This window comes from Mirounga leonina, unplaced genomic scaffold, assembly GCF_011800145.1.
Source record: "Mirounga leonina isolate KUSES-001 unplaced genomic scaffold, KU_Mleo_1.0 Mir_129, whole genome shotgun sequence".
NCBI lineage: Eukaryota > Metazoa > Chordata > Mammalia > Carnivora > Phocidae > Mirounga > Mirounga leonina.
In genome coordinates, this window is record NW_023270323.1 from 44,626,100 (window position 1) to 44,653,924 (window position 27,825).

The following is a 27,825-nucleotide window of genomic DNA, read 5'->3' on the forward strand; positions in this document are numbered from 1 at the left end:
CAGCGGGAGTGGGAGAAGGAGAAACAGGCTTCCTGCCAGGCAGGGAGCCTGATGTGGGACTCGATCCCAGGACCCTGGGATCATGACCTGAGCCGAAGGCAGACGCCTAACAACTGAGCCACCCAGGCGCCCAAAATGTGACTGAAATGTATTTACAATTAAGTTCCTTAAAATAAACAGCAAATAAAAATAAATAAAACTGTTAGTATAAAATAGGTTCCTTAAATCCCAAATAACGTAGTTATAATTGCCTTGTGTTATAAATGGTCTTTAAATAAGTCGTATCATCTTCCAGTCACACACCTGGTAATAAAGTACTGATTACTACAAACTACCCTATCTAAGAGAGTCATAGTATTACAGTGAAAACGCTGTTTTGGTGCATGATTAACTAGTTATTTCTAGTTATTTCTGTGCTTAAATGTGGCAGCTGAAACACAGCTTAGAAGATCTTTGCATCACTGCCCTTGATGTTAGGGGGCTATTTTGAGTCAAGCCCATGTACACAAGCTCCTCAGCAAACTGATTTCTGGCCACTCTAGCTCCCTAGCTCAGAGGCTAAGCTGCTGTTAAAGAACTAAGAAGCCTATCAGATTCCCACAAGGCAATAAAGCATGGTAGCTAAGAACTAGTAGAAACCACCGTTTGAATCCCAGCTCTGTCAATAACTGACACCGGCAAGTGTTAGGTCTGAGCTGCTTGCCCTATAAGATGGTAACAGTACTTGTACCTCGACTGTTGTATAGACTGAATGAAGCAATGCCGACGGAGTTCAGCTCAATGGCTGTCATATGTTATACTCAATAAATGGTGGCTACTCTAATACTCATATTTAAATTATTGTAATGTTTGCAAAAATCTCAGTACTGTTAAGGTCCTCTGGGGAATATGCTTAGAAGGCACACAACTCTGTATCATGAAAATCATCTGTTTGGGAGAGTGGTCAGGAGAGCGAACTTAAGCTTATACTACAAAATTTGAAAAATACTTTTATCACTACAAGTAAAACTGCTTCCTAAAGTCAGAGGTTAAAGGAAGAGAACTAAATCTGTCCAAATTATACACATACTAATACAGCATAAATATTAAATAGTAGACACATGGTGCATACTTCATGCCAGGTACCAACTTTCTCCTGACAATAATGGTAGAACAGAACATTTTGTCTTAGCAATTACATGTAAATGCTCTTCTAGTTCCTTTTTTTTTTTTTTAAAGATTTTATTTATTTATTTGAGAGAGAGAGAATGAGAGAGAGCAAGCACATGAGAGGGGGGAGGGTCAGAGGGAGAAGCAGACTCCCCGTCGAGCAGGGAGCCCGATGCGGGACTTGATCCCGGGACTCCAGGATCATGACCTGAGCCGAAGACAGTCACTTAACCAACTGAGCCACCCAGGCGCCCCAATGCTCTTCTAGTTTCAAATATACTATACAAAATACAAATATTGTTATGGAATTTCATATTTCATCTGTTCTATTACAGCTGGAGGGGATAGGGAAGATATATGAGCAGAATATATAAGCAGGATGAAATCACAGGCTAATTAACCTCCATACACAATTTTAAGTAAATCCCACTATCTTACAGTTAGAATTACCTCATAATGTAATAACCTTAGTATAAAATATATCGATAGTCTTATCCCTATAAGACGTTTACCTCATTCAGTTCATTCAAGGCAGAGGACAAAATTCAATGGCTAAAGTATCTTATTGTAATACAATCTGCCCTCTAGTTTGTTCACTAACTGGGTGAATGGAGGTAAGAAGAGCCATGATGGCCATTTACTGGCTGTGTGACATCAAGTAAGTTACTTAACTAAAGCTCTGTCTCCTCAACTATGAAATCTAGACAATAATTATAAAACTGCCATTAATAACAGCTGCTAATACCAAACACCTATCGGTCTGCACCAAATGCATCTTAATTATCAAGATTAAGACAGCCCCTACCCTTACTTTAATTTAGATGTGTATTAAACTGTTTCAAACATAAAAATTTTAACAAAAACTAGACAGCACATGTCCAGCTAGAATGCTGTTTGACTTTATTTGATAACTGACTCCTATAAATCTAAATTTCTCCAGCTAACAACAAATTGATACCTAGGTGATTCTGAAAACACTTTAGCTGAAGCTTGAACTAGATAGAATCTAAAGTATGGGGCCTTTTAGTGTAAGAAAAAATATGCCTGAAAACAAAATAGTTAAGATTCAATGAACAGTACTGTGTCATACACTCTTCTGAGTATTTTAAACATACTATCTGATCCAATCTTCACAACAACCTATGGAGGTAAGTAACAGTATAATCCTGACTTCACTAAAGAGTAAACAGAGAGCTTAAGCAATAATTCACCTTGCTAGCGAGTGGCAGAACAGAATTTTTTTTTTTTTTTTAAAGATTTTATTTATTTGAGAGAGAGAATGAGAGAGAGAGAGAGCGGCAGAGGGAGAAGCAGACTCCCTGCTGAGCAGGGAGCCCGATGTGGGACTCGATCCCGGGACTCCAGGATCATGACCTGAGCCGAAGGCAGTCACTTAACCAACTGAGCCACCCAGGCGCCCAGCAGAACAGAAATTTGAAACCAGACAATATGCTTCAAAGTCCAAGCTCTTACCTGCCCACTCATTACTTTTCAAAGAAGAGCTAATCGGTTATTTAAACCTAAAAACCCTGAAAGTAACAAGCAAATTTTAATAATTTTAATTCTGTTGTCAACATACAAATTGCTATGAAAAATTAAAAGATACACAAGTTTTAATTTATGAAAACTCATTGTATTTTTTCCACCAATTACTTATCAGGTTGTGTTCTTAGAACTTTTATAAAAGCATCTTTTGGAACTTCAATGTTGCCAATTTTCCTCAGTTTTTTCTTCCCTTCTGCTTGTCTCTTCAAAAGTTTCATTTTTCGGGTAATATCACCACCATACTGAAAAATATTTTTAAAAATTGGAAGTCCAAATCACTCCACAGAAAATCATACAATTGCATACAGACATCAATACAGTTATAATAACCTCACAATTATTACCCATGAGGTAGACATCTGCAAAGTTACCTTTCTATCACCTTCACAGCAGATCATAATTTAACATCTTCGAAGAACGATAAAGGCTTTATTTATTTTTTGGATGGGGATGAAGATTACCAAGGAAACCCAATATTATATTATGCATGTCAAGAAGAATTATCAATCCTCTTACTGATTCAAGTCTTAAAATTCTGGATCATATAGCTGTCTAATAAATTCATATAGGCATAAGTGTGCCAGTCCTGACACTAAGGATTTAGAAAAAGCATTCACCATTTACTTTTCATAACTGAGTTAAGAAATTTTAATGGGGGGGGCGCCTGGATGGCTCAGTCGTTAAGCGTCTGCCTTCGGCTCACGTCATGATCCCAGGGTCCTGGGATCGAGCCCAGCATCAGGCTCCCTGCTCAGCGGGGAAGCCTGCTTCTCCCTCTCCCATTCCCCCTGCTTGTGTTCTCTCTCTTGCTGTGTCTCTCGCTGTCAAATAGATAAAATCTTTAAAAAAAAAAAAAAATTTTAATAGAAGGGACCACAAATGGCAAAGCAATGTAGGAGAGGTGGATTTCAAATTGCCATACTCTTCCCACTCTAAGACACAGTCATTGCCTTCAAAATTTCTCCTTATAAATTAGATCAATAAAACATGTTATCCTGATCATAACTATTACAAAAATAATTTATTGGGTAGTACTTCATATAAGGAAATTTTTATAAATAAAGATACAAAAATAAGAATGTTATCAAAATGAATATATTAATAGTCAAGCTGAGATTTACCTATTTAAAAAGAAAACTGGGGATGAAATGGTTATTGTAAAAACAATGGAAGCCAATATATACCCCCCTCTGATTTTACTCATGAAAACAGATATATTAATAAAAAGTAGAATACAGGCAGATACGTACACATTTTGCCAAAACGTTTTTCCTATAAGCTTTCACACTGTAAAAGAGGAAATTTTATATGAAAATTATGTAATTTCAATATACTCTTTAAAAAGGAATTTTATTTTCAAAAACAATCTCCTTTCAAGATTTAAATAATCATGTTATACCTAAGTAAAACTGCCATAAACAAATAGGTCAAATGCTCTTATCTATTTTTATGTATTTGGCATAAAACAGAAAATGGATTCAACATCAACATAAATTTTATTAAGAATAAAAAAGGTCAAGACTTGTGGGTAGTCTTGATTAATCCAAATTCAAGAGTAAGTATAACCTTAATTATAAGAATTATACAAGGTCATTTCTGGCTCAACCTAGAACTGTTCTTACCACTACTATTTCCAAAAAATTTAAAAATAGTTATCATCACATTACTAACTCTACCACATGTGGGTTAAGAATGACTAGGAATATAAAAAATATATTACTTTTATAAACCCCTTTTCAGGGCAAACTAAATAATTTTAATATATCCACCCAAGCAGATACAAACTAATCTATTTCTATAGTGTTTCTAAGAAATTTGGAAGAAATTTGAAAAAAGTTCCATTTATATGTATTCCTTAAGAAGATATAAAAATCTTTTTTTTTTTTTCTTCTCTAAGGTATCTTCTAACCTCAACACAATTATGTTAGACTTATATGCTATTTTAAATTGTACTTTCCAGGATGTTCCCTGGTTATCAACTCTACTCTGCTAATCTCTGGGTACTCATGAAACTCAAAACAATTAACTAAAGCAAAATTGTGTTAGGAAATGAAATTCACTGCATATATAGGCATAAAATTTGTCCCAAGACTATGTAAAAATGTTGGTTGTAATTTCACCACTACTAATACATGTAGGTTTGGGTTTAAACTACAACCGAATAGCAATTTCCAGGTAGGGGATACTTCTGATTTTCCAGGAGTCAAGGAAATATGCTACATGCTACTTCCTGCATTTACTGTTACCTAGTAGAGCAGCTTATTCCATGTTCTGATCATATCTCTCATAAAAAAGACCAGTTTCCTACATAAATTAGCCTATCTTCCATGTCTACTATAGATTACATAATCAATCTACAATGCAAAGCTCAACATAACAGCATTCCTGTCTGTCATCTCTGATTGCTAATTTGGCTAGATCTGAGAAGTGATATTAAATGCTTCAAGTAAAAATCGTAATTTAGTTTTGTCTTTTGGAAGAGTATCTCCAAAACTTTTTTTTTTCCTCAAAATTTAAGTTTCAGTTGCTATTAGCTTATAAATTATACCTTACCCAGGAAATTCAGTAATCATTCAGTAAAATCAATGGAAATAAAGCAATTCCTCAAACCCATGCCCATTATATTATAAATAATATCACTCAGTGTTAAGTAAATCACTGTAACAGTTATCAATTAAGTGGAATTAAAAATCAGATTAGTGTTTCTACAAGTAGGAATAAAGCTTAGGCCAATGTGAAGTTAAATTTTTCAATATTATTTCATAATACAGTTCTAGTCCTATCATTTCTAACCATTTATCATTTCTAAAACAGAGAACAAAAATGAATTTCAACTCACGTTTCTCTTGCAATGATTTTACTTCCAATAGCAGCTTGAATTGCTATCTCAAACAGCTGCCTAGGAAGAGAATCCTTAAGACGTTCACATATGGCTTTGCCAACAGAGTGTGCTTTGTCTCTGAGAGAGAAAATGCAACTATTTACATATCCTAAATATGAATATTTAAAGTACCTTTCTAGTCCAGATACATAATCAATGTAAAGGTGATTTCTCAAGGAGGTTCAAATGGAAATCATCTGTCATAAACATCCCTTACTATGAATCATATGACTTTTCTGATTGCAAAAATAACATTATGACCATTACAGGAAATGTAGAAAAACATACATAAAAACCATTCTTGATGCCCTTCCCTTCAACCATAGAAAACCAATGTTAAACATTTTAGAATGTCTATGTTAAACATACATCCTCCCATTATTTTTCTGTATGTTTGGTATTTTAGTTTGAATCATAGTGTATATATGTCAACCCTTTTATTTAATAGGCATTTTTATGTCACTTAAGATTACTTCACAGTGAAGTTTTAATAGCTTAACAGGATTATTAAATAGGTGCTACATTATTTTTATCAATCTATTTGCTGAACATGTAGGATATTTTATTTTTCACTATTATAAATTGTTTTATGAATATAAAAACCTTTTTGTTCTCAATTTTAAATCTATCATAAAGTTTACAACCATTTCTTCTACTTCGTCTTACCCTGGTGAGGGAAACATTTCTTTCCATGACACTATTCTTTTTGACTATTTTAATTCTATTCTTTCATATTTAACAGTTTGAAAAGAGAAGCATGGAAAAAGAACGGAAGGAAAACCTAGTACAAGGAAATTTAATTACTTTTAAGTTTTCAAAATGTAGCTGTCAAATAAAAATAAGCAATCAATAATTAAATAAAAACATGTCAAAAGTGGTTACTTTCACATTATATGATTAGTTTCTATTCAACTTACTTGTGTACAATAGTTACCAGCTCCTCTACAAGATTTCCATTCAGTAGAATATCCATTTTTACAAGTTCTGCAGTCTGGTAGCCTGCATCTTCATAATCAAAACTAACAAGGAAAAACATCCAAGTGATAGATAAACATACTTCCCAAGAGACTGTATGATTTTTCTTTGCAAAACATCTTTTTTCTACCCATCCCTATACACCCCACCCAAAGATCTAACTTTCTATCAAAATATTAAATACACATTTCACATAAACGGATGTAGATGACCACAGTGAGGAACAAACTCCCTCATCTTTTTACATTTATGAAATGAAAGGCAAAAGCAAGGGGAACATGCTTTACAGGGGAAAGGAAAATAAACTGGTAAGCCAGTCTAGGAAAATGGGACACAGAAGGCAAATGTCACCTTCTTCCCAAAGTTTCCTCCCAAGAGCTGGCTGGCTGTCGACAACAGTATATATTAACGGGTCCTTCTCAGAGATTCATTAAGTTTGGGTTTCTGTTTAGCTTTCTATTACCAGTTAAATAAATGCTACGGCACTGATAAAGAGTCACTATCAACAAGACTTTGGATTTCATATACTACTCTTCGGTTTGAAACTTCACGGGGCTTTTCTGAGGATGAAATAAGTTAATACGTCTAAAGCACTGAAACAGTATCTAATACAAAAACAGTGTTTAGAACAGAGCCTAGCTTAGCACATAAAAGCACCTGGTTAGCATCCGCTATCACTATTAAACAATATGGTCAAAGCTTACAATGCTAATCAAAACAGGTTTAACTCTCAAAACTGAAGTCTAAGGAGAAAGAAAACTTTAATTATACTTACATGTCTTTTCAATTATGGATAAGAACATGTACAGTCCTAAACTGTCTTATTTATTTATTTATTTATTTATTTATTTATTTGACAGAGAGACACAGCGGGAGAGGGAACACAAGCAGGGGGAGTGGGAGTGGGAGAGGCAGGCTTCCCGCCGAGCAGGGAGCCCGATGCAGGGCTCGATCCCAGGACCCTGGGATCATGACCTGAGCCGAAGGCAGATGCTTAATGACTGAGCCACCCAGGCGCCCCTAAACTGTCTTAATTTTAAAACAAACTGATGCCTAGAGCTGCAAGTATTTGGTTTCTAAACCTTTACCGGGAAGGTCACAAATTGATACTGATACTCTCTAAAACCATATTATTACCTAGTTTTGCTAAAATCCTTTCTTCAAGAAACATTAAGCATTTACTATATGAAGATACCATCTTAAGTACTACACAGAATACAAGATAAAATCTAGGCATAGTCTCTAGACTTCACCTGTTTACAACTTTAAAATCTTCAGTGCTCCAAAATTTTAGAGTTTCTCCACTCATTTTTTCAAAAGAAACCATTAAACAAATGTCTGTGTTTCCAAGACAGCCAAATGGAAACCTAACCTCTATCCGAAACACAGTTATTCATTCAAGTGGACCCTGAAATGCAGGAAACAGTTTTAGGACTCCAAAAGGCTACTTGGGGGTTTAAGGACAAACAGTTCCATCAAGTTAAGTGTCAGAGCAGCCTCACTACAGTCTTCATATAACAAAGGAATCCTTCTTCCGACCCAGCTGCAGAAGATCCTTGCCACCTGGCGTAAGAGAAATTGTTCCTTATCTCAGTCCACAAGAGGCCGATGGCCTGGGCTAAAAGATCACAGACTGTGATGCATTTTTATTGTTAGGAACTGAATATATGTAAAAAAGGTCCATCTTGAACGTAAGAATCCCCTTAATTCTGGAAGCTGGCATTATTTTATTTTTACACAGTTCAAAATTAAACATGTTCTTTCATTTAATCTGAAGTATGTTTAAGTTTCTAAACTAAAAGATTTTAAGCCCACTTAACTCATAAAGTGGTTTCCAAATGCAAACTACAAATGACAGACTTTATTAAAAACGTTTATAAACACTTAGCTTAGTAATCATTCTTTTAACCACAATAATTGTTCTTTCATTTTTTATTTTTTTGTTTAAAGATTTTATTCATTTATTTGTCAGAGAGAGAGAGAGAGAGAGAGAGTGCACAAGCAGGGGGACAGCAGAGGGAGACAGAGAAGCAGGCTTCCCGCCGAGCTAGGAGCCCCATGCAGGGCTCAATCCCAAGACCCTGGGATCATGACCCGAGCCGAAGGCAGACTTGAGCCACCCAGGCGCCCCCACAATAATTGTTTTTTAACAACATGCTGCCTCAGTTCACTTTACTTTAAACCCCACTGCCACTTATTTGCTTAAGTTCTTGTCTAAAAGAAGACACGGAAGAAAAAAATCAGGTGAAAAAGTAGAAAAAATGATTTCTCAATATAAACACAAAGAACACTCCTTTATATCAATTATGACTCTTTCATTCTAAAGCTCATTTCATAAAGCTAAATTTCCAGGTCACTGTAGCATGTTTTTTGAACACTGGAACTCTTCTTTGAATGTTAATATTAAATATGCCTGCACATGCATGTAGGTGCATGTGTATTTTACAGATGTGAATGTTCATTTTCCCCACTTCACAGCGTGTTTTATATTTTCTTATATTCCAATATATGCTATCCAATAACGTAAGATTTTAGGATACTAAGTGCATCTAGAGTTATTTACCCCAACAGAAAATACTCCCAAAATGCTATGCATGGAGTTCTTTGTTACTTAGTATCTTCCTTCACTTCTATCAGGCTGTTCCTCCATGCACTCCTAGGGAGGAGACAATGGTTTTCATAATGTGAACCACTTATTCTGGAGAAGACCAAGTTATTAAAGTGTTCACAGATACAGGGGCGCACCTGGCATTTTTTAGACTAAATATGTACTTCTGTTTTCCAAATACATAGAGGTGCTCCCAGGATTACATAACACACAAATACAATGTACCACTAAGATCACAGTAGCTTCTTAAAATTACGTATAATTTTTTTTTTTTTTTTAAGATTTTATTTATTTGACAGAGAGAGATACAGCGAGAGGAGGAACACAAGCAGGGGGAGCGGGAGAGGGAGAAGCAGGCTTCCCGCAGAGCAGGGAGCCTGATGCAGGGCTCGAACCCAGGACCCTGGGACCATGGCCTGAGCCGAAGGCAGACGCTTAACGACTGAGCCACCCAGGCGCCCCAAAATTACGTATAATTTTTAACAGACAGGGGAATATACTCCTTCATGAAGAGGACACTTTTTTTTTTTTTTATTAAAAGAAGGGTAATAGTTTGATGAATGGAAGGAACTCATTCTTCCATAAGCAAATTATGAATACTCCCTAACACTTTTAGGGTTGCTTCAAGCCTTTCTATCCTTCTCCACTATCTTCAAGAGAGCACAGATTATTAAATAAGTGGAGTATTAGTATACTCATGTCGGTCAGTATTTCAAGTTATCCAGGTATCTGAATTTCCCATTAAATTTTTACCTAGCATATCCAGAAGACAAGGATTTCAAAGAATCATAAAAATCCACCACAATTTCATTCAAAGGGAAGAGATATTTAAGCATAACTCTATTTTGATCAATATACATCATATTCTTCTGAACTGCTCTTCGAGCCTAAAAAAGAAAAATGTGTTTAATGAGAACCTATTTAAATGATTTACAATGAATATAGAAAGATGTCAATTACCAACCTAAAAATTTCCTTACAAATCCTAATAAAGAGAGGGCAAAATGAAGGAATATTTAATGGTCTACTAAAAACTTGCAAATAATACAATACAGAGAGAACTATTTTGTATTTCAATTATATTTATTACCAAAGCTTTTAATCCTTTGTCTTTATCTAACAATTTTATTTTTAAAATTATATAGTATTTAATGATAAACCAAATGTAACTAAAAATAATATCAAAGTTCTAATTTCTTGTTTTACAAACTTAGGTCCAAAGAAATTAAGCAAATGACCAAAGTTTTCTAGTTTGTGATTACAGAATTAAAATGCAAGTCCACTACTAATCATCTGAGAGTTCTTTCCAATATATGTCAGAGTACTTTTTTTTTTAAGATTTTATTTATTTGACAAAGAGAGATATAACGAGAGAGGGAACACAGGCAGGGGGAGTGGGAGAGGGAGAACAGGGAGCCCTATGTGGGGCTGGATCCCAGGACCCTGGATCATGACCTGAGCCAAAGGCAGAGGCTTAACGACTGAGCCACCCAGGTGCCCCATGTCAGAGTACTTCAAATAGTTTTGTTGAGGACTATGATTTGTGGATTAAGTCATTTATTACATTGTGGCAAAAACTAAGGCAAAATGGGAAATACCCACCCTTTAGTCAAAAGTCTCAAGTATTATAGTCATCTTTCAAACTACCCTCAATTTCAAGTACTATGAAGGCTAAAAGGAACTATTCTTTTAGCTAGTCAATATAAATAGGCATCAAATTTCTTTCCTTTGGGCTAACATATCAACTCAGTAAATTAACATGAATGATCAAAATTCTGGTTCTATTTTTCTTAAAGTCAAAATTATTTTAAAAGTGTATCTATATCGGGCGCCTGGGTGGCTCAGTTGGTTAAGCGACTGCCTTCGGCTCAGGTCATGATCCTGGAGTCCCGGGATCGAGTCCCGCATCGGGCTCCCTGCTCGGCAGGGAGTCTGCTTCTCCCTCTGACCCTCCCCCCTCTCATGTGCTCTCTCTCTTTCTCTCTGTCTCAAATAAATAAATAAAATCTTTAAAAAAAAAAAAAAGTGCATCTATATCTACATCTCTATCGTGTGTGTGTGTATACACACACACACACACACACATAGTTGTAGATCTTCATGAAAATTTCTTACAAATTCAATGTGCTCTACAGAGAGAAATTTTTCAAAACCTGAGTTGGAAACCACTGTTAGGACTAAAATTAACTTTTATATTAAATTGTATTATACTTATACCTGGCAAAGCATCATTACTTTTCCAGTATATTCATCTGGTGTGATAATTGTACCCAAAATAACTGGCTCCAAATATTCTGTTACTTTTGATTTATCAGGGAATTGTGCAGGATTGATGATTGTAATTTCCTTTTCTCTGTATTCCTAAAAATAAGAAAAATCACCAACAGCTAAAAAAAGTCTTAATTACCGTGTTTTAAAATTTGTTTTTAATTTATAGATGTTAGAATTTATTATAATTGCATTTGCTGAATAAAAACAAAAGAATTCCTAAAACTTAGACTATTATCTTTACATGCTTTGTATTTTAAAAACCACCCATTTGTAACCACTTAATAATTTTTAATAAGTAACATATCTTGTTCATCAACATCTACTAAACACATCTCATGTACCACTTAGAAAAAGTATGATGTAAAAGCACATTTTAATCTGCCCTTTATAAGGCATTATATCAGTAGTTTCCTAAGTTAATCTTGTTGAAAAATATTTACAGACACCAAAGTTAAAATTTGTTTAAAATGAAGAGACTGCCATTTAGATGGATTACTGTCTCTATCAGCCAGGTAGCGATGAATACTTCATCTTTCATAAGATTAACTACTTATGACCAAAATTATATTCTTCATTTCTGTACTGGATTTAGACAGCATTTTAATTACTAATTCTACATTTTATTCTCAGTAACAGGCTAGATTGACAATATATAGATTTCTATCAGGTTAAGAAAAATACTGCATAAATTAGTTCTCAAGTGGCTTCTCCATCATTAGTCATAAAGTAATTCAATTTTTAATGCTACTAATCAGGAAATATTTCATGTAATAGCCAGTCAGCTAATGGTGTACTAAAAAGTTTCTCTTGCATTCTGCATATACATACATACACTTATTTTGTTTTCCCTTATATGCTGGTTCACAACAGTACCTTTATCAATTTTGCTGACGAAAGAACAGCTTTATATGGAACAGTTGGGGTTGTCAAAATTACAGAAGCATTATATTCTTGCTCCAGTCGCTGGTTGAAAACTTCCATATGCAAAAGTCCAAGAAATCCCAACCTGGGGGAGAAAAAGCCAAACTCCAAAATGCTTATGGTCTCATGGGCCCTGGTTTCTTTGATGAATGCAGTGTTACTTTGTGGGGGATGGGTAGAATCAAAACTCATTAAAAAAAAAAGTCATTCAAGCAATTCACATCATAATTAAATGCTAAGAAAACTTCATTAAATAAGATTCAAAATTTAAAAAAAAAATTTCTATTGGAATTCTATTTAAAATTGCTATAAAGCTTACCCACAGAACATGAATACAGTGTGAAATAGGCAGATGTTTGTTTTGGTTCACTTTACACTAATAAGAACTTATCTTCAGAAATGAAATGTTCAGGAGCAATGAACCACTTAAACTTCACTTTTTAATAAAAATTTGATCCTACAGGGAAAAGAATCTTACCTCCAACCAGCACCTAAGGCAAGGCTACTATCCCGATGAACTGTCACACTGGAATCATTTATAGTCAGTTTTTCTACAGCACTCTTCAGGTTATTATATTCAGATTGGTCTATAGGGTACATTCCTGAGGACACAATGATTTCTAATTATCACATGTGAAAATCTGCCTAAAAACTAAATACACAATGCTTCCAAGATCAAAATTAATCATTTAGCTTTTAAATTACTTCCCTATATTTCACTGACCACAATAATTGGTTTGCTAAAGAAACTGAGTATTAAGTTACACTGGCTTCAAAGTACCTTGCAAGTTTCAAAGCCTTAATGAATTTACAAATGGATTCACAACCCAAGTGATGTTTTTATGCTTTTGCAAAAATATAAGAAAAATTACAAAGAACCATGGGAATCAGGCCTATTAGAAAAATACATCATTTCAAGAAACAAAAGTTGAAGACATCCCACAACCACAAATGAAACTCCCTTAGTAGATGAAAAACAGAAGTAGAAATGAAAGCTACACTGAATTCTGTAGGGCAGGTAATCTATTAAAATCAAAGATAAATTTTGCTTTTCTCAATTCACCAACAAAAACCATACAATTACTGATTCATCAGATTCTTTTTCATCTGAAACCTCAAGTCCTCATCTCTCAAGTCCTCCAAAATTCCAATGATTGGCTTTGCCTAAACGTGGGGGTAAACAAACTTCATACTTCCCCGTGACAGATACACAGGGAGAAAAGCAAGTGGAGGATACCCAGCACGGAGTAACTTGACGACCTCCAATCAGGCCTTCCTTTTCCAAATGTCTGTAACACTACACAGTACTAAAAAGTTGTGAAGTCATGCATACAAGAGGTAACACTATCCTCTGCCATGTCTACACTAGTACTGTACAATATTAAAGAAAGTCCAACAGGAAGGCAGTCAGTAAATGTCCACTGACAATTAGTACTGAAAACATCCTAACTAGAAAAATATTCCAAATGCAATGACCTACTCTCTAGGGAAACAAAAAGGAAATTCATATCACTATGTTCTTTTATATATCAGAGAGCTTGTTTCTTAAGAGCTTATAGTTTTTAAGAAGTTCTACAAAAATGTAGGAAATGATCTCCCACATAAAGTTTCACTATACATATGAAATTAACTGATACATAAATAGCACATAAAAAAACTAAAAGAAATACAGTATTCTGGAATTAGCTATTATTTAAAATGAATATTTCTAATTTAGAGAATAAACTGGCCTTCATCCTTGAATTTGTGAGCTCCTCACCTGCAAATACCATTGGTTTCGCTGATTTAAACCCAGGCAAGGGCTCCACTGGTTGTTTATGTAAATATAATGTATCTCCTATTTGTGCTTCAGTGACATCTTTCATCCCAGCAATCAGATAGCCCACCTGTCCTGCATATCTAAATAAAATTATTATATGGAAATATTTACTGCTTTAATAAAGTTTCAAGTGCATACTCAACAATTAGCTCTACCTTTCCCGGAAATGATTACATTTTCCAAACAAAACCTCGTCTAATTCAAAGTAAGTACTACATATCAATTCTCACTGCTAAACTGTCAGCAAAAGAACATACCATGCCTTACAGTCCATTATCAAGGGCCTCTGCAACACAACAAGTCTACGGCCTTCCTCATGACTCTGCCCACCTTTGCACATTAAACAACAGCTTCTAAAATATAATGTAAACATAGTGAAACTAAGTGCAGAAACACAAAATAACTTCTTGTAGTGTAAAACACTATTTTATTAATGAATTGTGTCACTAATGTGCTTTAAAAAAAAAAAAAAAAAAGATCAATTTTTAACCAAGCAGAAAAATGTGAACTCTAAACAAATCTGACACCAATCTGATGTTCCTCTTGTAGGAATAGAGCACATCCCAAGATTTCAGAGTTTTAGCTTAGTTTTTGTTGTTTTTTTTTAAAGCAAATTTCCTACATGATAACAAACTAATTTACGTTTAGGATAAGGTATCAGAATCTTAAGTGAAGATACAGTAATGGTCAATGTACGAACTGTATGATGGAACACAGACTTTGGAAATATTTGAGTAAAATTAAAATAGACTTTATGACTCAATTAAATAAAAAATGTAATGAGCAAAATAGTACTGGTTTTAGACATACATTAAACTATCAAGTGTGACCTATATAGTTACTACCTTAATTTTTACAGATGAGGAAACAATGACCTTAGAATGCTCCAAGTATGTGCCAGGTGATTTATCTCATCAGTACCTGGAGTACTGATAGAGCAGGCACTCAAGTATTTGTAAGTGAACTCAAATTCAGTTTTTCTAATGCACACTACCTTGCTAGCCCCATGTGTCATGGATTCTAATCAAAGTTTTACTGTGAATTCCATACGAAAGGAAAAAAATTACCAAATTTTCTTCACTACTTTTATGTTGAAAAATCTAATTATAAAAAAATTAAATATCAAAATTGATACCCACTATGATTTGGATATGGGTGACAGAACCATCTCTTTCACTGTCTCATCAAATACATCAATATAGGACCCAATGTGCACCAGATCATAAAATTTGTTATGACTAGTCAAAAGGAATAAAAATATATCAAATTTATACTGTCCTTCACACATGAGAGTCCTCTTGCAAGACCATTTACTATTTAGTTGCATTAAATAATCAGTTTGGGTTTTTTTCTGAGTTACCAAATCGGGATCATTCTAAGCATACTAAGCTGAGAAAGGCAGAGATCGAAACACATACAAGTATATTTTAATTGCTATTGCAGATTACTTACAGTTTATGTGTTGGCTGCTCATTAGGATTCAGAACTCCTACTTCATTAACTTCATACGTCTTTTTAGTATGTGCAGACATAATTTTATCTCCTTTGGAAACCACTCCATCAAATAATGCTACATTGGCTATCACACCCCTATATTGGTCAAATGTGGAATCAAATACCAAAGCTTTCAGGGGATTTTTGCGATGCACTTTGGGACTATTAAAAATAAGTAAAAAGAAAATATACACATAATAAATTAAAATCTTAATAAAATGCCTATTTTAAAATCAAATATTATGCTTAATTTATTCTAGTACCTGAGAAAGTCACCCAAGTGACAGCCAAAATAAAAAGATGTTCCTCAAGTACAATGCCTATTTTTATATTAGTTTTATTTCAACCTTGAGTTTTAAATGACTGTTGTAAGGACGCCTGGGTGGCTCAGTCGTTAAGCGTCTGCCTTCAGCTCAGGTCATGATCTCAGGGTCCTGGGATCAAGCCCCGCACTGGGCTCCCTGCTCAGCGGGAGGCCTGCCTCTCCCTCTCCCACTCCCCCTGCTTGTGTTCCCTCTCTCGCTGTCTCTCTCTCTGTCAAATAAATAAATAAAATCTTTAAAATAAATAAATAAATGACTCTTTTAAGATGATTTATGAAACTGATGAAATACATTTATTCAGTATTAAAACACAGTAACTGCTAATTTATTCAAGTCTCTTTATTACAATGATTATTAGGAAGAGAACCCAATCACCCTTGTTTGCTTTTTTTTCCCCTATACTGTGCTTGACTTCTATGTATCAATAAAAATAAATAATGCATTTTCACTCACCACAAGAATGGTCTAATCTAAAATTACAGATCAGACTGACGGCCTTTGTACTATTAAAGATAAACACACAGCACAAAAATAGCAAAATACTTACGGTGGTATTCTTTCAATGACTGCCTGAAGAACTCTTTCAATGTTAGTTCCAAGTTTAGCAGAAATCTAAAAAAATATGTATTAAAAAAATAAATATTTACAGACTACTTTTCCATCCAGGTGACTGAGCTTTATAATCAGAAAAAAGAAAGAATTCTAACAGTTATCAATTTGAAGAAAGTAATAAAAGGAAGCACAAAGCATATACTATACTGACAAATGTCCTTCCATTACAATTAGGTGAGTCTATGGTTCTTGGATTAAATTACAAAAGCATTCTGATTATGGTACTGAAAGAGCAGTGGTCTAAGTTTAAAAAAATCTGAGTAACAGTTACAATTCTGTATGGACTGTATGACTTTGACCAATATATATTTGAGTTTCAAGTTCCTCATCTAATAAATGATCATTTATATTTTTTCTAAATCTCAAGATTGCTGTGTAAAGAGAATAAACAATATATGTGGATGACACACATATAGTTACAAGGCATATTACTACTATGGTTCTCCCACTGAGAGAATGAGCCTGAAGACTCAAAAACCACGGGTATGACTCACCTTTGTCATCACTAGTAACTGGACTGCCTCTTGAAATCTTGATTTTAAAACCCATTTCCTAAAAACCACCTCTTAACCTTTAAACTCTCTCTAGATCAGTTTCTCAAGTCAGCACTAAGGACAGTTTGAGCTGATAATTGTTTTAAGGGTTGTTCTGTGCACTGTAGAATGTTTAACAGAATCTAGGGAATGTCATCTACCCACAAGATGACAGTAGCACCCACTCCCCAGTACGACAACAAACATCATCTCCAGATATTGCCAAATGTTTCCCAGGGGACAAAACTCCCCCCTAATGAGAACCACTGCTCTAGACGCCAGAACCTTCTTTGCAATGATCCATCAAGTTCCCACCTCTAAACCATTGAATGGACTACCTTTTTTCACCATCCATTAGTCCCCAGCCCCCTCCTTTCCCAGCTGAGACTCCAGGGTCACAGTTCAACCACTATCTATTCTTTCCCTATCATAAGTTCGGTAAAACTCCACTGTGACTGCTTCCAACAATGTGTCTTGTCTTTTTTTTAAGATTGTATTAATTTGAGAGAGAGCGACTGAGTTACCACAGGCAGGGGGGAGGGACAGAGGGAGAAGGAGAAGCAGACTCCCTGCAGAGCATGGAGCCCAACACAGGGCTGGATCCCAAGACCCTGAGATCATTCCCTGAGCCAAAGTAAAACACTTAACTGACTGAGCCACCCAGGTGCCCCAACAATGTGTCTTTTCTATGCCTATAATACAAAGGGCTTAACATTACTGGAGAAAAATCAAGTAACTGGTCTGGCTAGCTTCTTGTGAATTCATGACCACACATCTCAATGTGCAGTTAAACTTCCTAACTTCCCAGGATGCGTCCCGTAGTAAATTCACATTACCACTCATTAAGGTGTTTCACACCACTTTCCTTTTCAATCTACACGTTTTCCCCTCTGGCCAATTCACTCTTGGTTGATGACTTTGCCTGTTATTTCGTTTAAGGAAACAGAAAATACCACAAACTCCCTTATCCAAAATAAACAAATCTATTTTTATCTATACTCACAACCATTTTGCGGTCTCTCATTACAATTTGAGAATTATTCCCCCTTCTCTGAAGACTCAATCCTTCCACACTTTCTATTCTGAATCCTATTCTAATCCTTCTCAAGTTCTTACTCATAACGCCCTCAAATTGACAATAATGTAGTTTGGCTTCTAGGACCTTTTCTCTACACTTCTCCCTAGGAAACCATATTCGTTTACAAGGCCTCAAATACCACATACATGTTAAAAACTCCTAAGTATCTATCTCTGACCCCAATTCTCTCCATGAATGCCTGAATTGTAGATTTACACAATATCCCTACTTGGATGTCTAATAGACATTTCAAACCCACTACGTCCAAAGCAAAGCTTTTTCTTTTCTCCTGTATCATTTCCTCTCCAGCTCCTCCTCATATCAATATTAACGTCTAGTATCAACTATTTGCTTAAACCCAAAGCTACCTGATTCTTCCCTTTATTTCACTTCCTTACATGTAACCCACCAGCAAATCTCTCCTATCTACAAATATACATTAAATTTGCCCACTTCTCCACCATCACAATCACATACTTAGCCACCTCCACAGCACCTGAGCTATTACTGGAAGCTGGTTTCCCCTTATCAATTATTGTTTTCTAATGAATTCTCTATAAGGCAACCTGACCAGTTTATTTTCTTCACTTAATTTAAAATCCTTTAACTTAGAATAATTTTCAATACCTTCGAATCTTGAGAAAGTGATAAAACCTTTGTTCCTTAGTTTTTTCAACTGGATCACAAGAATAATTCCTAGCTCTCCTAACCATGTAACAAGGATTTTTGGTGAAGATCAAATGAAATATCAGTAAAAAGAACTTTGCAAAACTATGAAAGCTTTATATACCAATGGGCTATCAAATACTATGAAATTTCACTTAGGCCAATACCTGAGATTTTTTTTTTTTTTAAGATTTTTTTATTTATTCATTCGAGGCACAGAGATACAGAGAGAAAGCATGAGCAGGGGGACAGGCAGAGGGAGAGGGAGAAGCAGGCTCCCTGCTGAGCCAGGAGCCAGACGTGGGGCTCGATCCCAGGACCCTGGGATCATGACCTGAGCTGAAGGCAGACGCTTAACCATCTGAGCCACCCAGGCGTCCCATGAGATTTTTTAAAGTATAACTATGTCTTCAAGAAAAAGGGTATTTTACCTTAATACATTCATCACTTGGAATATCAAACACTTTTTCAATTTGCTTTTCAACCCTTGCAGGATCAGCATTCTTCAGATCTATCTTAAGAAAAAAATTATGTCAACACAGTAAAAATAAAATGTATTACATATTAATAGCATTCAGAGACAGTTAAAAGCATACCTATAATAACTAATCCCTCTATTTTTCTTTTCAAAAGTGTTAAAATAATCTAGATATAGGCAATATAATTTTAACAAGTATGGCCACCGAAAAACAGAGAGCAGGCAGAGCAGAGCATGCAAAAAATGTAGACAGCTGGCAATTCAAGGCATAAGAGTTCAATAACAATTTATTAACCAACACCATGTCAACTGATTTTTTAAGTTAGATATAACTTGACAACAAACTGTCTTACCATAGGCAACTTTGCCTCTTTTAAACTTAACTCCATTATAAAAAAAATTCAACTGAAAGCAATGCAGTGTTTTGTTTTGTTTTTTTTAAGATTTTATTTATTTGAAAGAGAGAGACACAGCGAGAGAGGGAACCCAAGCAGGGGCAGAGGGAGAGGGAGAAGCAGGCTTCCCACCAAGCAGGGAGCCCGATGTGGGGCTCGATCCCAGGACCCTGGGATCATGACCTGAGCCAAAGGCAGACGCTTAACGACTGAACCACCCAGGCACCCCTGTTTTGTTTTTTTCTTTAAGTAGGCTCCATGTCCAGCAGAGCCCAACGTAGGACTTGAACTCACAACCCTGAGTTTAAGACTTGGGCTGAAATCAAGAATCACACACTTAACCGACTGAGCCCCCTAAAAGCCCCATAATGCAGATTTTTAAATTAAGATTCTTTATTAATTTCAAAATATAGAAGTTATGGTTTATCAACAGTGCTCAGGTTAGCACTTAACTGTTATGTTTCATGTGTTACATTGTTTTCCCCAAAGTCGTAAGTGCTTTTTCTTTTCCAATATATGTGTTAGTGTGATAAACTATTTTTTTGGCTGCCCTGCACATACTCCTTTCGTACAGAAATAGCCTTCAATCACTCCATGTCAATTCAGGCAGACTGTCTTCTAACTAAATTGTAAGGACACAGGAGTTTGAGTTGCAATTCTATCACATGCAATTCAAAGAAATAAATCCTACCAATATGTTTAATATACAGTTGAAGACTCTTCATATAAAAAATAGTATACTTAATACTCAAACACCAAATCCGCTTTTAGGAAGCAAAATACTGAACACTGTTGTCCCATTAGAATTACCTTGTTTATAACCGGAATTACCGACAGCTGTGCTTCAAAGGCAAGAAAGAAGTTTGCTACAGTCTGGGCTTGAACACCCTAGAAATACCAAGGCAGAAGATACTGATATGACCCTTCTACCATCTATCACAAAACTTAGCAATTTAAGACCATTCCATACGTCTTCACCAAAAGCAGAGGCATAAAGTATGGTATCTATACTTCCACGAATCTGGATAATTCCTTGTGAAAATTCCTTTCATTTTGGGAAATATTGCTGGAGACAAAAAAGGTGAAACATGAACCCTCAAGGTCATGAAAGCCTACTAAGGGACACAGTAATGTGATGTGATTTATAGAACCCTGTACTATGTATATAAGGTAGACACTGACTTTCCCTGACAGGAACAAGGAAGGTTTAACACAAGAATTATTCTGGGTTTTGAATGAAAAGTTTGTGAGAAACCGAATTATATCAAAGGGTTTACTTTAATAGGACATCATAGGTCTTACATCATAAATGAATATTTTTTTTATGATTATCTTTGTACCACACAAGAACCTGGTAATGTTACTGACATGTTTCTTTAAACCTAACACTTCCTAAATTATTACCTTAAAATCACCCAAATGACCTCCAAATTAGATTCATTTTCAAGTTCTGCTAAAAATTAATATTAAAACCCCAAACTAAGAACGGCTAAAAATGGAGGTTTTGGTAGGATGCATGTATAATATACTTCAACAATCCCTTCATTCTTCTGATCAGCTTAAGTGTTTAAAATATGAACTAGTCAATTTCACAGACTGCTTTAGTGCAATAAAATTCAAATTAACAGGACCAAATCATATGCTTTGGCTTAAGTAATGCAATAAATCTTATTATTTTCAAACACAAAAATTCCATTTCCAAAATATATTTTAAGGAAAACCTCTTGAAACAACCAAAGAGCATGTCATACCACATAAAATTAAAAGTACTTACCTCGTTTGCATCAACCACAAGTAAAACACCCTGGCAAGCAGAGAGTGACCTGGATACTTCATAACTAAAATCAACATGGCCCTGAGAAACAAAAAATATTGTTACTTCTAAAGTCAGCTGTAATTTTTTTAGGGAGGGGCATTATGGCAAATCTAGTGACTCCCCTTGATAAAAAGTTAATACATTTCTTTTTTGGCCTATACTTGTGAAACGATTTACTCAAAACATAAAAACACTGAGAAAACAAAAAGTGTTTAATGTTCAGTTCAAAAACTGAACAAGGATTTGTGTGCACTATTAATACAAGGCTGACTTAACAAGAGAGACAAAATATTAAACTTACCGGTGTATCAATGAGATTTAAAAGGTACTGCTTTCCTTCACAATTATAGAAAAGAGATGCTGTCTGGGCTTTAACAGTGATTCCTCTTTCTCGTTCCACTTGCAATTTATCAAGAACCTGCTTATTATCTTTTGTTTTATCAATTGTGCCTATAAGAAGAAATATTAGTATTTTGATGGGCTTTTAAAAAAAGACACTATACTGCATATAAAATTAAAACCAAAATTTTAAAAAGCATAGTAAAAATGATGATTAATTACCCATGGCCATCAATTAACTATATAACATAAAATGAAAATACCTGTTAGTTCCAGGAGCCTGTCAGCTAAAGTACTTTTGCCATGATCCACATGTGCAATGATACTGAAATTTCTAATATTTTCAACAGAGAATCTAGACATGTCAATTTTTTCCTAGAAACGGAAGAAAAATAAAACATTTATGAGTATACATTTTGCATATGAAAAAAGTATACTAATTCAAAGATTATTCCTTTAGTTTGAATACTTTCATTTATAACATTTATATTATTCCTATGAAATAAAAAGATGCATGGCTAAACTCTAATTACAAGCAACTGATTACAACAGCACTCATCAAATACATCAGTGTCACTGTCAAGGTAACAACTTAGCTAAAGAAGAGTCCCTTATAAATATTTCCACCACTTAGAGGGCCAATAAGGAAATGAATTTATTTTCATGAATGAAGAACACAAGATACCTAGAACTCCTGAACAGCCTTAGAGCACCCGGTCTAATAAAACTGCTTGAGGCAAAAAAGCTACAGAAAAGTTTTAAGAATAAAAAGGAAATTCTTTCCCCCATCACACATTTAGTCAGCAGTCAAATCTATTTAAAAATCTGTGCTCCTAACAGAATCTTCAAAAGTTTAATTTAGATGCAATTAGGTTATTTGGCAACTTCTTTGGAGAGAGAGAGAAAAAAAAGATAACATCAGCAAAAAAACTAAAAAAACAAAAAACCTCATCACTTACATTTAAAAATATTTTAAAATGTAACTCCTGATTTTTAATTGTATTCATCTTCTTTAACGTTTTATGAAGACTCACTGCAAATTGCTAAAAATGGTTATTCAAATTGAATGTCAGTTTTTTTGTACTCTAAACATTTTATTTTTCCAAGCAAATCCATTCCATAATCAGCATTTAAAAAGTAAAATTACAATGAAATACACAATACTCATGAGCTTTACATTTTCTTTTTATAAATGAAGACGATGAAGGTGCAACTTCTATCTGAAAGAAACTGAGAAAACAACTAAACCTGATTTGTTTGCCCAGTGGATTTCCCACACCACCCTTTCAATCGCCATTCAATTAAAAAGATATACAGGACTGCACCACTTTTAAGAACTTTGAATTGCAACATAAATCCATTTTACATTCCACAATCTAGAAGAGGGCAATTATCATACTTGTCTTATTTTTTCCAGGTACTCCTAACTTGCGTTCAATTACTCTACTTTTCTGCCTAAACTGTATCTCTTCCTAGCAAACAAAGAGTGTATTTTTAAAAAGTTGCTGAATTCCTCACCTTCTCCAGCACAAGAACAAAGACTAAGAAAACAAGTTTGCTTCGGATCACGTAAGAAGCTAAAGCACACCCAGCACTTCTTACATTATAGACACTGGACTAAAAAGTTCTTTCTACGCCTTACACAGCACAATACTCACGAAGAGCCATTCTTTTATTCTTATCTCATTTACCAAATGAAGAAAACAGTTACGGAAAGTTCAAGCAGCTTCCCCAGGCCACAGAGCTAATAAGTTGCAGGAAAACGGAGGTTACACTGGTGGCCTCTTCAGCAGGTTTTTAAGAGAATTAAATGCACGCCAAGTCCCTGCATCAGTGCCTCGCATAATCAAATAAATTAGTTACTGACATTACAAACCAGTAAACTCGAGAAGTGACTCGCCCTGGGTCACACTGATGAGCTGTGGAGGATTCAAAGACCCGAGAGCAAGGCGCGCTCTTGGCTCTACCTCCCTCATAGAATCTCAACCTGCATTCACGCTTCCACTGTCGCAAGAAGGCCCTCCCAAGTTTTAAAACGCGGTTAATCTGAGACTAACGGCGGTCACCTTGCGGTCGGCAGAGCTGTAGAGCCTGTCCAGAGTCCTGGACGTGGCAGCAGCCCGACGGCTCGGCGAGCGGCGGGGCTCCAGGAGGCCCCGATGTGCGGCTGCGGAGGCCCACACCGTGAGCGCGCGACCGTGCCCCCTGCCCCGACCCACAGGAGTCCACATCCCTCCGCGCTACGGAAGCGTCAGGAGAGGGTCTCGAGACAGCTCGGCGTCACAGGCCGCGGCGCGATTTTCCACAAGGAGCCCTCTGCTAAGAGCCGGCGAAAATCACCCAACCAGCTTTACGCAGCAGGAGAAGAAAAGGTACCGTGGCCAGTGCGGCCCAACTAGCGACCCCGGCGCGGCACCCGAGGCGCAGCGCCGCTCGTCGGCGTCCGCACGTAGCACGACAGGATGACGTCAGCGCGCCTCCACGCGAGACTGTAAGGAAGTCACGTGAGCGCGAACGCTCCGGTAGTGTTAGTTGTGCCCCAAAGCTGCGTTGTGACTTAGCTTCTCCTACCACTAGCACGATAATATAGCAGCTATTTTAAAATTTGAAAGTCGAAATAAACTCCCCCCCGCGTTGCTTCTGATATGGCTGATATTTTAGTGCATCTGTAAGGAAACAGGCGGTAAAATTAATTCCAATAATGTATCCTAGGACAGTTTGGACCAGAACGGAAGGTGGAAAAAGTTACACGCTGAACTCCCAGAAGTCTCCCATCATCTTGAAGTTTGACTTCAACAAATATTGGCCTTGCAGAGGGCAGATCCCTGGTTAAGTAATGTAGGTGCTAATGATAAGAGATCATGAGACCTATGTAGCACATCCAGCGTCTGTCTCCCAGTATCTTGGGCTTTTCTGGAATATCTGAAGTTTGGTGCAGAGGAATGAGACAACAGCTGTGTTGAGTTCACCGTTGTATTAGTTCTACTTCGTTCTTGGACTATAAATCAGAACGGTACTTGATACAGCACTAATTGCTACCAGCTTTGTTAGAGAATAAACTTAACAGCTACCTTGAATTACAATGAACACAATAATTCATGGCAGTTCATATAAATCAGTTGCAAACTGCAATAATTTGAATATTAGTCGTCTTGATTTGACTATATATACTGCTATTATATACTTAAAATTTTTTCCTTAAATCAAATTACCTTCTATACTTAATTTAAAAGAAAAATTTGTATCATTACCATACATTGAAAAGCATTGTAAAAAAAAAAAAAGCATCGTGACCTGTCATAAAACAGTAATAATAAGTGTAATTAATTTTTTAAAATGTGATTCAATGCTAAGGTCTCACCTGGGAAAGGCTTTGAATCTCTCTTGATTAAACACGTAGATTAGCAGGACTCCTGGGTGCTCAGTCAGTTTAGCAACTGACTCCTGATCTCCCCTGGGGTCATAATCTGGGGTGGTGTGATCCAGTCAGATATCAGGCTTGTAGCCTGCTTAGGATTCTCTGTCTCCGTCTGACCCTGGCCCTCTCCCCTAACTTGGGACTCTTGCTTGCACCGCATGCTCTCTCTCAAAACAAACAAAAGCCAAGAACGTACAAATGTAGGTTAGCAGACATTAGAGAAAAATTTTAAAACATAACACTAAACAAAGATTTTTCTCCTAGACCTAATTAGCAGTATTGAAATAAATTTGAAAGGAGAATTTTCTTGGGGCGCCTAGTCCGTTAAGCACCTGCCTTCCGCTCAGGTCATGATCCCGGGGTCCTGGGATCCAGCCCAGGTGGTTGGGCTCCTTGCTAGGCAGGGAGCCTGCTTCTCCCTCTCCTTCTGCACCTGGCTTGTGTGCTCTCTCTCTCTCTCAAATAAATAAAATCTTAAAAAAAGGGAGAGAGAAAAAAAAGGAGAATTTTCTCTGTGTGATTGAGTATTCTTGATGCCATACTTATCTCAGCTAAAATCATCTTGGTACTTTCATTAGTCCCACCCTTCGGGAACACTGCTGTATCTTATGTAGTTGATGCTACATTCCCAAACCCACAGATGAAATATGTATTCATTAGAAAAGTAATCACTGAGCATTCCTAAGTCAGGTACTATACTCGATATGGGAACTCAAAGAAATTAAGCAAGTTGTCTGAAATTACATAATAGGTAAATGGAAAAATCTGAATTTGAAACCAAAGCTCAACTCTCTGCAATATCTTTAACAACACAAGTTTATTTAGTTTTCAATCTGGGAAGAAAGGAGAGGTTGAGTCACTAAAGTTTCAAAGTGAAGGTATATTTTCCTCTGGGCCTTGAAGGATAAAAAGTTTTTCTCAAAGAGATAACTAGAGCCTAACCAAGCAGAGGAATTAGGGACAGCATAATTGCACTTACTATGTTCCCAGTATCACTCTACACACTTTCTATCTATCAACTTGTTTAATCCTTACAGAGACCTCTAATGCAGGTACTCTTGTGACTGTTTCTATACAGACATCTGAGAAAAGTGTGGCTTTTTACGTAACTGCCCACAGTTACAGTTAGCGATGAAGTGGGCTGTGAGCCCAGGCAGTCTGGCTCCAGAGTCTGCACCCTTAACCATTCCATTAAAGTCTGCCGAGCAACGGCGGGGAGTCTGCTTCTCCCTCTGACCCTCCCAACCCTCCCCCCTCTCATGTGCTCTCTCTCTCAGATAGATAAATAAAATCTTTAAAAAAAAAAAAAAAGTCTGCTGAGCAAGGGTAAATGAGTAAAAACATACTTCCTATTGAGTTAATGGTCAGTAGAGGGACATGGGCAAGATTTGGGACAGTGACATTTTACTTGAGGCAAGGATTTCTGAAGAGTTCATATCACAAAAAAAGAATCATTCCCTCCTATGAATAACTATAATAGGGAGATTACATCCTTACATATTATATCAATCCATAACTATCATATTTATGTATATCATATGTATATTTTAAAACATTTGAAGGGCTTATTAGTGTGCTAGGACTGCCATAAAAAAAGTACCACAGACTGGATGGCTTAAACAACAGAAATTTATTTTCTCACAGTTCTGGAGTCTGGAAGTCCAATATCAAGGTGTGAGTCAGCAGGGTTACTTTCTCCTGAGGCCTCTCTCCTTGGCTAATATGTCATGGTCTTCCCTCTGGACTTGTTTGTGTCCTTAATCTCCTCTTATAAGCACATGAGTCATTTTAGAGTTGGGCTTACACTAAAAACCTCTTTCTAACTTAATTACCTCTTTCAAGACCTTATCTTCAAATACAATCATATTCTGAAGTATATTGGGGTTAGGATATCAACATATGTATTTGGGGGGGGACACAATTTAGCCCATAACAAAGTGAATAATAAAAACATAATACAGAAATAATTTTAGCACCTGTAAATTTGTTTCAAAGTTATGTGGAGCATTTTAACATTAGCATACTATTAATAATGTTTAAATAACATTACAGTAGTCCTCACAAGCCCATGCACAAATTTATAAGCATATCCACAGGATGTTAACAAAGGACCTCCAATACTGCTGGTAAGCAGCTAAAATGCTGCCACCATGTGTCTCCAGTGGAAAATACAGCTTGAAATTCATTTTTAAAGTCAGTATTTAAAATCTGTGATTATTTTCAGAGTTTCATATATTTTCAAATTAGGGCTTTATAAATATTTTTATATCACAAAATAGAAGGTTCTTGAGGAAAGAAGGAGAAAAGGTTCTTGAGGAAAGAAGGAGTTATATATGGAAAAATCAATTTCAGTCAAGTTTGTGAAGAACTTTAAATAGGGTCTTGCTAGTTAGCATTTCACCATTATCCTGTGCAGAAGCTATTGCACCATAGGCAAGGAAATAACACACTAGGTTTTTGTTTAGGAAGCCTACTCTAACAACGGTGTGTAAATAGATTGAAGT

At 36.0% G+C, this 27,825-nt stretch overlaps 1 protein-coding gene across 3 annotated transcripts; it reads right to left on the reverse strand.

The window, feature by feature from the left end:
* Positions 1-2,581: 2,581 nt before the first annotated feature.
* Positions 2,582-24,356, reverse strand: GUF1 (GUF1 homolog, GTPase). 3 transcript variants are annotated; one of them, XM_035005050.1, is made up of 17 exons: positions 23,970-24,134; positions 22,167-22,278; positions 21,866-22,014; positions 21,523-21,603; positions 20,559-20,636; positions 19,307-19,390; positions 16,534-16,598; positions 15,622-15,825; positions 14,110-14,249; positions 12,829-12,952; positions 12,303-12,435; positions 11,376-11,519; positions 9,912-10,045; positions 6,493-6,594; positions 5,534-5,653; positions 3,945-3,981; positions 2,582-2,936 (listed from the first exon to the last, which is right to left on the reverse strand). In XM_035005050.1, the coding sequence occupies exons 1-17, from the start codon at positions 24,132-24,134 to the stop codon at positions 2,799-2,801; spliced, it is 2,010 nt and encodes a 669-aa protein (XP_034860941.1). In that variant the 3' UTR covers positions 2,582-2,798. The 3 variants fall into 3 exon arrangements, with proteins under 3 accessions (XP_034860941.1, XP_034860942.1, XP_034860943.1); XM_035005051.1 differs by lacking the exon at positions 20,559-20,636 and having other exon boundaries at positions 2,799-2,936; positions 23,970-24,356; XM_035005052.1 differs by lacking the exons at positions 15,622-15,825; positions 16,534-16,598; positions 19,307-19,390; ... (3 more) ...; positions 22,167-22,278; positions 23,970-24,134 and adding an exon at positions 14,427-15,615 and having other exon boundaries at positions 2,799-2,936.
* Between the last annotated feature and the right edge of the window lie 3,469 nt (positions 24,357-27,825).